The 13,257-nt window shown below is 47.7% G+C and overlaps 4 protein-coding genes across 4 annotated transcripts; 2 read left to right on the top strand and 2 right to left on the bottom strand.

The window, feature by feature from the left end:
* The first annotated feature begins 25 nt into the window (after positions 1 to 25).
* Positions 26 to 3,199, top strand: EJ05DRAFT_531420 (uncharacterized protein). Its single transcript, XM_033749026.1, has 10 exons — positions 26 to 128; positions 181 to 336; positions 388 to 406; positions 456 to 690; positions 740 to 1,379; positions 1,426 to 1,516; positions 1,561 to 2,099; positions 2,151 to 2,310; positions 2,364 to 2,809; positions 2,860 to 3,199. Exons 1-10 carry the CDS (start codon positions 65 to 67, stop codon positions 2,904 to 2,906), a joined length of 2,397 nt encoding a protein of 798 aa, XP_033601546.1. The 5' UTR covers positions 26 to 64; the 3' UTR covers positions 2,907 to 3,199.
* A 3,040-nt stretch (positions 3,200 to 6,239) lies between these two features.
* Positions 6,240 to 7,956, bottom strand: EJ05DRAFT_499518 (uncharacterized protein; the record flags this gene model as incomplete). Its single annotated transcript, XM_033746854.1, has 4 exons — positions 6,240 to 7,076; positions 7,139 to 7,276; positions 7,338 to 7,838; positions 7,900 to 7,956. 4 exons carry the CDS (start codon positions 7,954 to 7,956, stop codon positions 6,240 to 6,242), a joined length of 1,533 nt encoding a protein of 510 aa, XP_033601545.1.
* Positions 7,957 to 9,128: 1,172 nt separating this feature from the next.
* EJ05DRAFT_509959 (uncharacterized protein) lies at positions 9,129 to 10,211 on the bottom strand. Its single transcript, XM_033748140.1, has 2 exons — positions 9,641 to 10,211; positions 9,129 to 9,587 (listed from the first exon to the last, which is right to left on the bottom strand). The coding sequence occupies exons 1-2, from the start codon at positions 10,163 to 10,165 to the stop codon at positions 9,270 to 9,272; spliced, it is 843 nt and encodes a 280-aa protein (XP_033601544.1). The 5' UTR covers positions 10,166 to 10,211; the 3' UTR covers positions 9,129 to 9,269.
* A 1,054-nt stretch (positions 10,212 to 11,265) lies between these two features.
* On the top strand, positions 11,266 to 12,218 carry EJ05DRAFT_499516 (NmrA-like family protein; the record flags this gene model as incomplete). The annotated part of the gene is made up of 2 exons (XM_033746853.1): positions 11,266 to 11,569; positions 11,629 to 12,218. The coding sequence occupies 2 exons, from the start codon at positions 11,266 to 11,268 to the stop codon at positions 12,216 to 12,218; spliced, it is 894 nt and encodes a 297-aa protein (XP_033601543.1).
* Between the last annotated feature and the right edge of the window lie 1,039 nt (positions 12,219 to 13,257).

The following is a 13,257-nucleotide window of genomic DNA, read 5'->3' as shown; positions in this document are numbered from 1 at the left end:
AGCGCGAGCGATTGTGCTTGTAGCCCTGAAGCTTGTTGGTGGACTTCAAGCACCAGAAGATTACATGGATTATTCACAATTCGTCAATCCTTTGATTGGTTCAGAGGGTGCCATCTCAGGGCTCGCCTGTTGAGTTCCACGGAATTAGTATGCGGTGTATGATCACTGATATATTGCCAGATGGAGGAGGCGATATCTTTGTCGGCGCCGCTATGCCATTTGGTATGGTCAAATTAGGCATCGATACTCTTGAAACGCCATTGAACATGACCACCATAAATGGAGGCTACACCCCTCGAGGAAGGGTTACCGGTATTTCTATGCTACATGAGTCAGGTAGTCACATGTTTCCAGATACGATGGCAAAAAGACTGATAGAAAGCTAAGGTACTGGTGGTGGGCCAAAGTCAGATTAACGCATCGAGTAGAGTGCTCTTGGACACTGACACTTGTAGATATGGATATCCATCACAGATGCCCTTGGTATCTGTGTCATCGCCAGTCAACATTCTGGACAACAATACGTACATGCAGGAGAGGATCTATTCCGAAGAGATGGCTCGCGTGGGCTACTTCAAGACCAAACTTCAGAATAATGTTACTATCGAACTATCAGCAAGTCGTCATGCTGGAATCATGAGCTACCTATATCCTTCAGATGAAAAGCATATTCTCGTAGACGCTTCCCATGTACAGTGTACCACTCATACACTAGCTGTTCAGAGCTAACAGGTAGCAGTTTCTACCAAGTATAAATAGAGCTTGGGATGCTCAGCTGTACGTTGGAGGAGAAATAGAAATACAACCAGGTGGCCTTGTATATACCGGGTGGACAAGCATCGCAGGTGGCTGGAATATCGGCGCTCCAGTCACCATATATTTTTGTGGCGAGTTCGATCAAGCCCCTTCTCAGGCCAGAACGTTCTCTGGACGCAACACGATCCCAAGCAGTCGCTACTTTCGCAGTTTCCAGGCGGCGGATGCGAGTATTCCTGAACCTACATTCGGTCAAGAAGTCGCCCGGTCTGGACCACTTGGAGATCGCATTGGTGCCCTGTTTTCATGGAATACGACCGGAATTTCACGAATTAAATCCCGTGTCGGAGTATCTTTCATGTCTATCGACAAAGCTTGCAACTACAAAACTCAAGAGATACCTTCTTGGGATCTACAGAATATTGTTGTATCAGCCCGTGAAGAGTGGAATAGAGATGTCTTCAGTAAGATCAAAGTTGCTATCAATGAGGGAGCCAACATGACTCGTGTTGCATTGCTTTATTCGTCCCTCTATTTTATGCACCTGATACCTTCAGAGCGCGTTGGAGAAAATCCTCTCTGGGAGTCTGCAGAGCCTTACTGGGACGACATCTATACAATGTGTAAGTGTTAAATGAGTACTTTATGGGTCCTTGCTAACCCAGTAAGGGGATCTTTTTCGTAACCAAGCTAGTCTTTATCATCTTATACAACCGAGGTACTACGAGAGCCTAATCAGAGCCGTAATCGACATGTGGAGGTAAATGCTGCACGCTCATGCCGATATTTTGGCTAATCAGATAGATTCGAAGGCTTCCTGCCAGATGGAAGGTCTGGCAATTACAACGGTCTAGTACAGGGCGGTTCAAATGCCGATAATGTACTTGCCGATGCCTACGTCAAAGGCCTCCGTGGGGCCATCAACTGGACCGACGGATACATGGCAGTCCGGACTAATGCTGAAGTCTACCCATTCTACGACAACAACCCAGTGGACTCTCAAGGTACCTTGAAAGAAGGCCGAGGAGCTCTAGACGACTGGATTCCGCTCGGATATGTCACTGCTGACCGTAACACTCGGTGTATCTCTAAGACTGTGGAATATGCTCTCAACGACTTTGCAGTCAGCCAGATTGCCTCAGGCGAAATGGTGGCTGAGCAAGAAAAGTACCTCAACAGAGGTGCTGGATGGCAACTAAGTTGGAGCCACGATGCACAGAGCCGTAACTTTACAGGTTTCATGGCACCAAGGTTTGCGAACGGTACCTTTGATTCCAATTACGATCTTGATCAGTGTGGGGACTGCAATTGGGCAGATTATTGTTATGAAGGCACGCCTTTTGGTGAGTCTCGAGTCTGAAAAATCACTTCTAGTATCTCCTTGACTGAGATAGAGTATTCGTTCGTCGTTCCACACGATATGGAAACATTGATTGGCTTCATGGGTGGTCAAACTCTCTTTGAATCCCGATTAGACTACATCTTCCAAGCCAACACTACCAGTGCTGATCTAGGAGTCAACGGATTAGGCATCACCACTCTGATGAACATTGCGTGAGCCTCTCTTGGTGCACCTCGTAATAACTTTCCGACTGATTACATGATAGCAACGAGCCTGACTTCGCGACTCCGTATTTGTACAACTACATCAACAAGCAGCACAAGTCCGTTCAGCGGTCCCGAAGTCTCGGCTACGAATTTTTCTTCAACGCCACTAACGGCATCCCTGGAAATTCTGACGCTGGGGCTCTGAACTGCTGGCTACTATGGCAAATGCTCGGTTTGTACCCCATCGTGACAACCCCAGTATACTTGATCGAAAGCCCTTGGTTTGACGACATTAATATAACAATCAACCACGACAAGAATTTGCGGATCACAGCTTCGAATTTAGATGATGCAAATAGTCGCAAAGGTTTTTATGTCCAGAGCGTGAGTATCAATGGACAGATATGGGACAAAAATTGGTTCGAACACGAGGATTTGGGTATCATGACAGAGGGAGGTGAAATTCATTTTGAACTGGGCAGTGAACCGATCGTGTGGGAGACGGGTGAGCCAAAAACTAACGTCCGACTGACAATGACTAACAGTTTTGCAAAGGTCCAGTGCCACCGAGCCCTGGTCATGTGGTCCTTGATGGGAAGTGAGTTACGTGGTTCACTTAAATTCTCGGTCAAATACCGTCGTGATCGTAGCCAAAGATTGTTTATGACTATATGTAATGCAAAGCTTTTGTTCGACTCCAATCTACCACATAGGTAGAATGGTGGTCATGTTCATATTGGCGACCCGGCGGAGGAATTGGTAGGCTGCATTGTTGCCACAATTCTTTGTCGTCGATCTTACCCAACACAGTCGCTGCGCCATGATTTCTGAGAAAGGCAAAAACGTCACTGATATGGGTCATCAATCTTATATTATACCATCTCCTATGCAACATGTCTCCCTGCGCCTTTGTCTTCGATATACTAATATACAATTGAGATCCATCATTCCACTCCAGACACAACGAATCAAATGCGCTACAACTGGAGAATCCAACACATCATGTACGTCATGTACGCTAGTCCCAAGATGGTTGTTTGGCGAAAGATGGGTCAGGCTGTTGTGTTTGTTACAGACGCCGAACGAACCTGCGTTAATGCGGGAGCACCGTTGGAGTTCGCGCGTGCTAATGCGCCTACTCTTAGCAGTCTGTGAAGTTATGCCCGGGCCATGGTAATTTGATGGTCTGAATTTACCTTTCGAGGGTGATGGATCTTGTAGAACGTATTTAGATGTAGGTGGGAGGACAGGAGGCGGGAGGCGGGAGAGCACACGCGCCACAGCGAAACTGATGGATGTATTCCTTTGCCTGTCTATCATCCTATATCCCGGAGCAAGAACGGTGCTGTCATATGATCGTCGTGATCCCACAAGATTGACAGCCTATCTTCCAGCTATAAGATTCTTGAACCTTGGGAACCGTTTGCACCTGTGGGGAATATTACGCTCTGTTTCAAAGGAGCCTCAGAAGCGTGGTAGGGCTGTACCTTCGCTACTTCTTATCTGCAGAAAGTCGATCTCACGTCAACGCCACGGATCTTGCCCCAGCCTTTCTAACGTGCGTAACGGCACACAAGTTCGGACTATAGCGCCCTCGGATGAAAACACCCCATCAGCGGCCCGAGCCTCGCGAAATGTATGGGACATGAAGCGTGCATATGTCATCAAGTTGCAGACTGGGAGGGTCGTAGGGGAAGCCACACTGGCGCCAGAGAGCTGTCGTTTGCCAAATCGCCTAATTAGGAAATTCGTCTTGCAAGATCCCGATCGGTCGTACGTGGGATGGTTGTGGGCACTTGCATAGGGTTTATGGCCCTGCACGCCTGCCGAACGGCTGAACTGTTGAACCGTGCCTATAAGGCGCTCGATGAGTATTTGATTGGGCTAATGGACGCACTGTCAATGTCTCAGCTATGGCTTTGATGCTGTTTGCAGTCCATCAAGTGTACCGTTGTACTCATTACGCTTGAGCTTTGGAGTCAAAGCGCTTGATTCCTTGCGTAGGGTTGGCGACTCTTGGTCTCCTGGTCGTCCCAGAGCTGCGATGTCTCAGGACCATAGTTTGTGTCAATTTTAGTGAATGAGTGTTGAGGCTGTTGCCAGGGTCCGAATGGTTTCAAGTTGAAATCATTCATTTTACCTACTCGACCTTTTGCATGTTGGTTCTTCCAGAAATCCATGTATCCATGGCATGTTGAGACTCTTAATTCTGCGGGCTCAATACACGCCTGCCTCTTGTAAATGTACTTGTGGTACTGAAACTTCTCTCTCATCTTTGAGCAACTATCTTTCCGGCCAAAAATGTTGAACAAAAGATGAGCCGAGCCTGAATTTGAGTGCCAAACGAGATTAGAGGTACGTCAATGGTATAATAATCCGAGCAAATGATCAAAAGTTGACATGCCTCCTTCATGGCCACTGCCACCATCGAAGTTTTGCAGGCCCAAACACCATTTCGGGTCTTGCCATCTCAAAGGCTGCCTCATGACCTCCAAGCAGGCTGGCTAGGGTAGCAGGTAGCCTCAGCCTGCACCTTTGGGTGCGCACATTCTCTAGAATCAAACCGCGTCGGCCCCGAGCGCTTACAAGTCACTTCCACAACACCCCTAGATATAATAGTGATCATTACATTGATGTGAGAATCAGTGTTACAGCTAACAGAACCCTGGCGGCGGCTGTTTGCATCATCCCTCCGCCTGCTTCGTAGGTATAGTGAACCCAAACTTGGGGCCGTGACGAACGACGTATAGGGCCAACGCAGTGCAAGGCTTAAATCTCCTTGGCATAGCTTATTGATGCTATCAACTGTTGTGATTCGGCCTCGGATGCGTCCCGCCATGCTGTTTCTAAAGATCCTACCGCACGCGACGGATGCTCTTATGAATGCAGATACTTAATGTATCTAACCCAACCAGTATATACGAGCCTTCAACGCATGAGGTCTTTTGAGCAATCATCGGGATTTCCGGTGCACCATTGACAAATATTGTAGACCATTGATGGTGGTGAGACTGGAGCTCGAGGCGAGGGTATCGCGTGTCGGCCGCGCCAATGCCTCTGCTCATTCTGTAGCGCATGCGTTTGCTACGCAGTTGCTGCTATTTAGATATGGAACGCATGCGTGTCCCGACGAAACTCCCGTATTAATACTAGGGGCGGTCACTCCCGAACAGCGAAGAGCTCGTAGGTTTCTGTCTATTGAGGTTAGTGCGTCAGGCCAAAGCCGCTGTGTCGGTACTGCTTGAACGCGCGGAGTGGACGGTTCGTTTAATAGGGCCGGATAGAGTCCTTTATGCCTATCATAGGCGAAAGTTCGCCCCCACGAGTAAGACTTATTTACTCTAGGGCGAATGATTGTACACTTTAGTTCAAAATGTACTTACGTAGTTCAGTTAACTAGAGTCACCTGTGCTTTTGGCCCTAGAGGACATTATGTAGGCCCGGGTCTTCAAAGCTCTCGTCACTATGCCTATCCTTTTTTTCACCAAGATACTATTTGAACAAATTTTTTAAGGGTCAAGACAAGTAAGCTAGGTCCGAGAGTTAATGTGATCATTCAAGTACCATCCATCTGTCCCTTTTAGTGATGACTATAGCGCCTCCACAGTGAATCCTGCCGTGTCCATCTTGGTCTTATACTTGAGAACGTCTGCGATCTAGCCAATTGGGGAAGTCCACACGTTCCAATGAGCAGACTCTCGTGTCTGCCTCGCAGGAGCCGTTGAACCATGGTTGACAGCCAATATCGCCATGTGGTCATAGATTTTTCACACGACAGTATTAGAATTGTGGTTGACGCAGACGGACCAAGATGCATAAACACCTACACTGTGTCGTAAATTTTGGCTGAGGATCCTGCACGATAACAGATTCAAGCCAATCGTCTGCAGTTAATATCCATGCTCTCCAACTAGCATGGAATTATAATGGAACTGTTACACGGAGGCGATCATAGCAGGTAGAGGGGAAAAGCGATTTAGCAATGCCACCGTTTTAGTGCCACCAGGAGGTCGGCCGAACGTTAGGATGTCCACGCCCAGGGGTGTGAACATAGCGTCCGCGGAGGACAGGCTACGTAGCCTCGTCCATGAATCTTGTTCGACCTCGAGGCTAACATTCCTGAAATGACGTTGCGCAAGATTGACTCGATATAGTGCTAGAATCCTTTCGATGTCAAGCTTGAGAACGTAGTCTGTCTCCACTGTCCATGCAGCTAGCAAGTGGGTTATCATATATCCAGCTCCTAATGGCCGGTACTGGGCGGCTCGTTCAGCGATGTTAAGCAGCTCCATTGTGAAGTATCTCGCTTGGGCTGTGAGTGTGGTGTCCTGCATCTTGTTGGTTCGTAGATAAGCATTAAACATCAATCCCAAGCCTAGAGCGAAGCTGTATCGCCTTTTGTTATGGCATTCAATTCTTGCCGCATCAGACAGCTCCTCTATCTTAAAGAATTTTGTCTCTTTCCCATCTGATCGTAACGGTGGAACTGGTATGTTTTCGTCGATGCATTGACGAAACTTCTTGATAACCAAAAGGATGTCTTCATAGAATGTTCGCGCATCTTTTCGTAGTCCATCCGCCCAAAAGAAGTCGGGAGCCTTCGTGAGAAGACGAAGCAACTCTTGAGGTGTACCATGTCTCTCGTCTTCGGATACTGCCGGAGGGGAAGAGTCATCTTGACAACATTGAAGGCCAATAGACTTATTCCAGGAAATCCAGGGGTGACTTGATGTCACAATCCGAATCTTAGGGTTCCTGAACCTCTCCAGGATCTACCAACAGAGGCAACATTCAGTGTATGCAAGACAATACTTCAAATGAAGAGGGAACTTACCACTGCGCTGCATAGTGTTGCAATGATGTTTCGTTCAAAATCATCCATGGGGTTATAGTCGATGCCAGAGTTCAGAATCTGCGCTACACCTTCTCCATGACCTTGGAAACCCGCTTCATCGGAAAGACCGATCCAGTTCTACTGACGCTCAGTCTCGTTTTGCAACCTCATGCTAAAAACTGGAGAGTGGTTTACACACCTGGACTATACAGAGTAGATAGATAGCGCAAAGAGTGTTTATAGATCGAGCCTCTCTTTGGTTGCTCAGACCCAAGCGAAGAGCTTTGACGGCTCGGTCGAATATGTACGTTGCTCGCGGGCATTGTTTCGCCTGAATAGGAGAGGAGTTCGAAAAGTTGGCGATGAGGGCCATAGCTGCTGTGTCAAGGACTCTACTCTGTCCCAAGCGTTTCGGCACATCATGCAAGAATGGGCCATGTGCCCAGGAAAGATCAAATCTTAGGTCGACAACTTGAAGACCGCGAACGAAGGCTGCCACAACCATTGATCTGTGATTTCCTGGCGATGGGGCAATACGCAACCTGTCTCGACGTTCTGGTGATGTGTGTTCTTGTTTCGATGCTTTACAAGCCTCATTCGAGGCATCGTAGGATTTGAAGAGATATCGTCTCACCCCAGCACCTACACATGTTATTTTCAATCGTTTGCATCGTGAGCACGACGGCTGTTGCTGATCGCACTGAACGTATGTCAGGCCTGAAAATTGACACTGTCTAGATAGGCAGGCTCGTGAGTCTCACTTTGCGGCGCTGCTTGCGGCAAGCCTCACACGCTCGACCTGACGGAACTCCCGCCATGGCAGGACCCGGACTGCGCCCCGAAGTCTTAACCTTGTGGGGTCGTGACGGCAAGATAGTGGTGGGCTTGTGCCTAGGGCGCTATACGACAGACGATAGACGATGCAGTTCCCACAGGTTGCGCTTGCACAATCGGTGCTATGCAGCTGTCGGCGTAAGGTAAGGGTATAGGGCATAGATTGCAGGATTCATGGTGTGCGAAAAGGTCGAAGTCCAGTCGGCCGTTGGGGCCTACAGCTTTAGCTTTATTCGGGCGAGCATCCCGGTCTCCCGAGCTGAAGGCAAGCCGGGCGTGTCAGCAAGTGTTGCAGGGGAGGCTTTTGATGCTTGACACTCCTTACTTACCGCCTCACCCATCCCCATGTTGCCTGTAGAATGTCCTATTGATAGGACCTTCGGCCGGTCTGCCTTTGCAGGGCGGGGTTCCCTTCCTTTACGTAGTCGTGCGTCCTGGGCCAACTCGGCCTATAGTCTGATTAATAGTGTACACCTGTAATCGCTGGACTGAGGCGGATGCTGGATCTGTTGTTGAACCGTTTCGATCGCCTTCTAAGAAACGGTCTTTGTACCATCTTTCGCAGAGCAGCCGCAGAAATTAGTATATCGCTTCCATGCTATAGTGACACCGGCCACTCTCAATAAGTGCTTCTCCTATTGTCACATTGTTCCGGTCGCGGATATACACTCCGTATGCCATATATGGCTAGTTATAGCCATCCCCTCTCTGCCTGGCTCTAGAGTCTTACCATAGTACGGCACCTCCATGCGTAGGCTTGAGGGCAGACTTGGCGAAGGATTCTAGGTGGGCCGTAATCTAGTTACGGACACCTGCGTTCCACCTCATTATGCTCGTAAAGCTAACTTGCATTTGGCCGAACCGGGTTCTTTCCTTCCAAAGAGGCGGTATACATACAACACAGTTCACAAATATATCTCAGACCGACAGGCTTACTTAGGCCGACGTTGCAGAATGATATGTATAGTCGTGCATGAGTTGGGAGTCCTTTGGTATTCATGCATGAGCCCCAAGCTGAGGACGCGGAATCCTCTGAGGGGAACAAGTCGGACCATGTACTCGTCTCGTTTCACAGCAAGCAGGCCTACCCTTGTATTGACTTGGTACACTGAGTGATTGTTCAGAAGACGAATGAGTAGAAGTCTTGGATTTGATATCGGCTTCATTTAGGTCCAATGTGAAAGAGTATGATAATTTATGTACATGGTAGATGAAAGATTCCTTTGGTTTGATCATCGTTAATGTGGATGGTAAGACTGCGCCCGAACTGCGAATGGTATATCGAAGAATCATGCACTCATACGCCTGCGTAAGTCTCATGTGCGTATAGTGGTGCTGACGGTATGGATATATCTGTTGGATGTATGCTTTTCCACGAGCTCACATAGTCCCACTGCTCTTCCTGACTTGCCGAAGGAGTGTGAGATAGTCTCTCGATAGCCTCATGGTCGTAATCATACATAACTCGTTCGGGCTCTTCGCTGAGTGCGTACTCTTTGGGCGAATCCTCATGCGCGACACAATACGACTGAGGTGGAGAGTCGTACTCGGCCTCTTGCCATTTGCGAGCGCACTGATGTGCACTCCACCTCTGGGTGACACCAAAGTCAGTCATCTAGAGTCTGTTAGAGGCCGTCATAGAAATACTGGAACATATTCGAAACCCACCTTATTCGCAATAATCTCAAATCTATTCTGTGCCCAGTGATCGTGAGACATTCGCAATGCTCGAAGGTCATTCTCCGGCCACTCCGATCCCCTGACTCTTTCTTTTATTCTCTTTAGGCGCATTTGCAGTGCAGGGACTCTATACACTTTGCCCTTGTCTGATTTGAACCTAGCAGCGACAGCTTTCCATGGCAGGCGCTCCTCCTCTCGTAATTTCAGTAGAAATTTGTCTTCCTCCGTGAGGTCGAGCTTACGTCTTCTGCTGCTAGTGAGATATATTTGGTAATGTCGATCTGTTGGTTGTAGAGAGTCTTCGATCGTCTCTCCATGCGGTAAAATGCTCCCTGGTATATTCGGTCTTGGAGCGATTGGTGGTAGCAGTCGAGACGTAGACAGTGGGGTATGCATTGACCTAATAGCGGGTATGTACGGCTCATTGAGGACCATGGCTAAATCACTACTGAAAGGGTGGTATGTGGTAAATGTAGAATCCATAGTTGACAAAGGGCGTTGTATATCGATCATGTTTGATATTAGGATCCAAAGAACAAAGCAATATAGGAAATGTGGCAGTGGTGACGTTTTGGGTTCGCCCGAGATACATGTAGGTATATGCATGGTCTTTAGCGTTTGGTGAATCTACAAGCGGTATAGCGCTACGAGGCTGCCTTGCGATCGACCCACAACGGTCGGCGAAGTTAACTGCATTTCTATTCGTGGTCGTCTAAGGATCCACGGTTGGACTCACTGAGTGGACACCTAAAGGACCGGTTGGCGTAAGTGGAGCTTGGACAATTTTAGTCTGCAAGCGGCCCAACTGGTGTTCGGGACATAGCGGCTTATAACTAATCCCTTGTTGGCACACTCACCGCTCGAGCCACCTGCTATCAACTTTAGGTAATTCGGGGCCGGTTGTCGCAAGAGCATGACGATGTATGCTCCATGGATAATCAGGATAACGTTTCAATTTCCAAACCCGGCCACTCACTGTTATGTTTCGAGTTTGGGTGTAGACTTACTGTTTCTTGCCCTAATTTAAGGTCTATAGAGTCGAGCAGGCACAGTGGTAATTACCCAGGTCCATTGCTACGTCTTCTGTGCTTTTTCTTTTTCGGTACAAACTCTGATTTCCAGTATCTACCCGGTCAGTAGTGAGTATTGGTGAATATCATGCAACAATATAGTTAATGATCGTACCACCCAATACGGGTGCCAGATGTTTGGTCTCAAGATCCCCACCGAGCTCACTTGGCCTGCATCAGGTTGCGGCCGAGATCCCGTAAGCGGAAGAGAGTGATTATGCGTCTGATGCTTCACAGACAATACCAGGTACCCACGTCAGTCTGAGACTCTGCATTTCTGTTCCAGAGCGTAGAGCGAACCTCCTTGAAACCGGCAGAAGGTTCGATGCTTTTAGTAACTTCATACCATATATATATATATATATGTATAGATTTTAAAGTCACTTATTGTTAGACATGAGCGTGTTGAGAGATTATAACAGTAAAAATCGATGGTGGCAGAAAATAGCTACTCGGCAGAAGTCACGTGCACTAGAACTACTGAGAACAAATTTTGTCCTATCGAAGGAATGCCTCTAGTTTCGATTTCGTTGTCAATACAGCATGTCACGCCGAAACATCGCCATCATAGGCGCGAATGGCCATCTTGGCCCATCGATTTTGAATGCTCTTCTAGCCGAGCCAAATTTTAAGACTACAGTCATTTCCAGAAAATCCTCAAAGTCAACCTATCCCAATGGCGCAAACGTTTTGTCTGTTTCCGATGACTTGCCTATGGGAGAACTGATTGATGCTCTTCATGGCCATGATGCTCTTTTGTGCACTTTTGGTGGTACACTGGTTGAAATGCAGATTAAGCTTGCAGACGCTTGTATCGCTGCTGGTGTTCGCACCTTCATACCAGCAGGTATAGAGCACTATGCATGAGATATACCTATGTGTAGGTAGGGTTAACTTTTTTCATAGACTTTGGCTCTTGCGACTCTTCGAGTCCTCGTGCATTGGAACTTGTTCCATTGTATGTTGGCAAAACCAAAGTGCGCGATTATCTCAGGTCGCAAGAGGACAAGCTCTCATGGACATCGCTTGTCTGTGGCCACTTCTTTGATTACGGTCTGAAGAGTGGGCTGCTTCATGTGGATCTCAGTAAACGCGAAGCAATGATATTCGACGGAGGTGATATTCGAGGAAGCGCTTCAACTCTTGCCAGGGTTGCTGAGGCGACTGTGCAGGTACTGCACCAGGAGGCGGCAACAAAGAATAGGATGCTCTATGTGCAGAGCTTCTGTGTCAGCCAGAACGAGGTCTTGAAAGCAACCGAGAAGGTCGTTGATGCGAAATTTGACGTGAAGAATATTGACTCTGATACCTACATCAAGCACCTCCAGCACATACTCGAGGAGAATCCAAATGATGGTGAGGCCATTGAGAACATGGTCGGAGTCGTTGGCATCATCGATGCAAACTGGGAAGAGAAGCAGGACTTCGCCATGGACCTTCTTGGACTGAAGGATGAAAACCTTGAAGATGTTGTAAAGAGGACTCTTCATGTATAGACTTGTGGCGATACATCAACTTTGACACGTACGCCTGCAATGGACAACATTACCTTCTTGGAGGCTGGGTGTGTGTAATAAGTCTGCCTCGTTCTATTGTTCGAGTCATGTCAGCATACTATCAGGTAGTGCTAACGTTATTTTACCAGAAGTATCATGTGCTGCCAGGGTTTTCCTATTTAGACCGGCGTATGGATCCTGAACACTGCCCAGTACTACACGAGGCAAATTCTGGCTTAATTTCCAACACCACTGCGGCGAAAATGCATAACCTCAACTGGACGAAAATGTGCAATATTCTCGAGTTTCTCTCCTGTAAAGGCTTAATTTAGAAAATCTGGGGCAGTTTTCGCACTTAGGCTGAATGACGTTATGAGAAACGAGATGGACTACGGTATCACTGTATAATAGCCGTGCCGCTGCCGTACCCAGAATAGAAGAGGCAAACGGACAAGGAGACCTTGCATTCAATGAGACAAGACACTTTGGCATAGTATTACTACATTTGGCTACATCTACGGGCCACAAGGCAGGGATAGAGTAGACGAAACATCCAGAGCAGGGAGTGTTGAAAAATAGAATCGTCGTGATTCATGCCTGTAACAACTTACTCCAACAGTGACATCAGAACTTGCTTTAATAGAACGTTAATACCTGCCGCCTTTCGCCTTATGCTCAGTCAGTCATTTCCACCGTGGTATATTTCAGCACGCTATATTTTCTCCGACTGGTCGAAAATATCACGTGCCAGCACATATCACCGGGCTGCTCGGTCTTTGAGCTCATATTCTTTCGCCGTTTTCTCCGACGTGCATCCTACATCGCGGCCATCGGGTCGGAAATATACTAACATACAGTAGTGAGTGAAAGGATCCGTTCGCGCAGTCGAGGCGATCTTCAGTTGGATGGAAAAGCACCTAACATTCTGATCTTCATTACATCACTCCGTCAAAGTCAATTACGTCAAAAGCATGGGAGTGTCCGAAACTTATACAAACTGTCGATCGGACGAACAGAACATCCTCATAAGTCTACTGCC

This window comes from Pseudovirgaria hyperparasitica (assembly GCF_010093815.1).
Source record: "Pseudovirgaria hyperparasitica strain CBS 121739 unplaced genomic scaffold EJ05scaffold_6, whole genome shotgun sequence".
NCBI classification, from domain to species: Eukaryota; Fungi; Ascomycota; class Dothideomycetes; order Acrospermales; family Acrospermaceae; genus Pseudovirgaria; species Pseudovirgaria hyperparasitica.
This window is presented reverse-complemented; position numbering and strand designations above follow the sequence as displayed.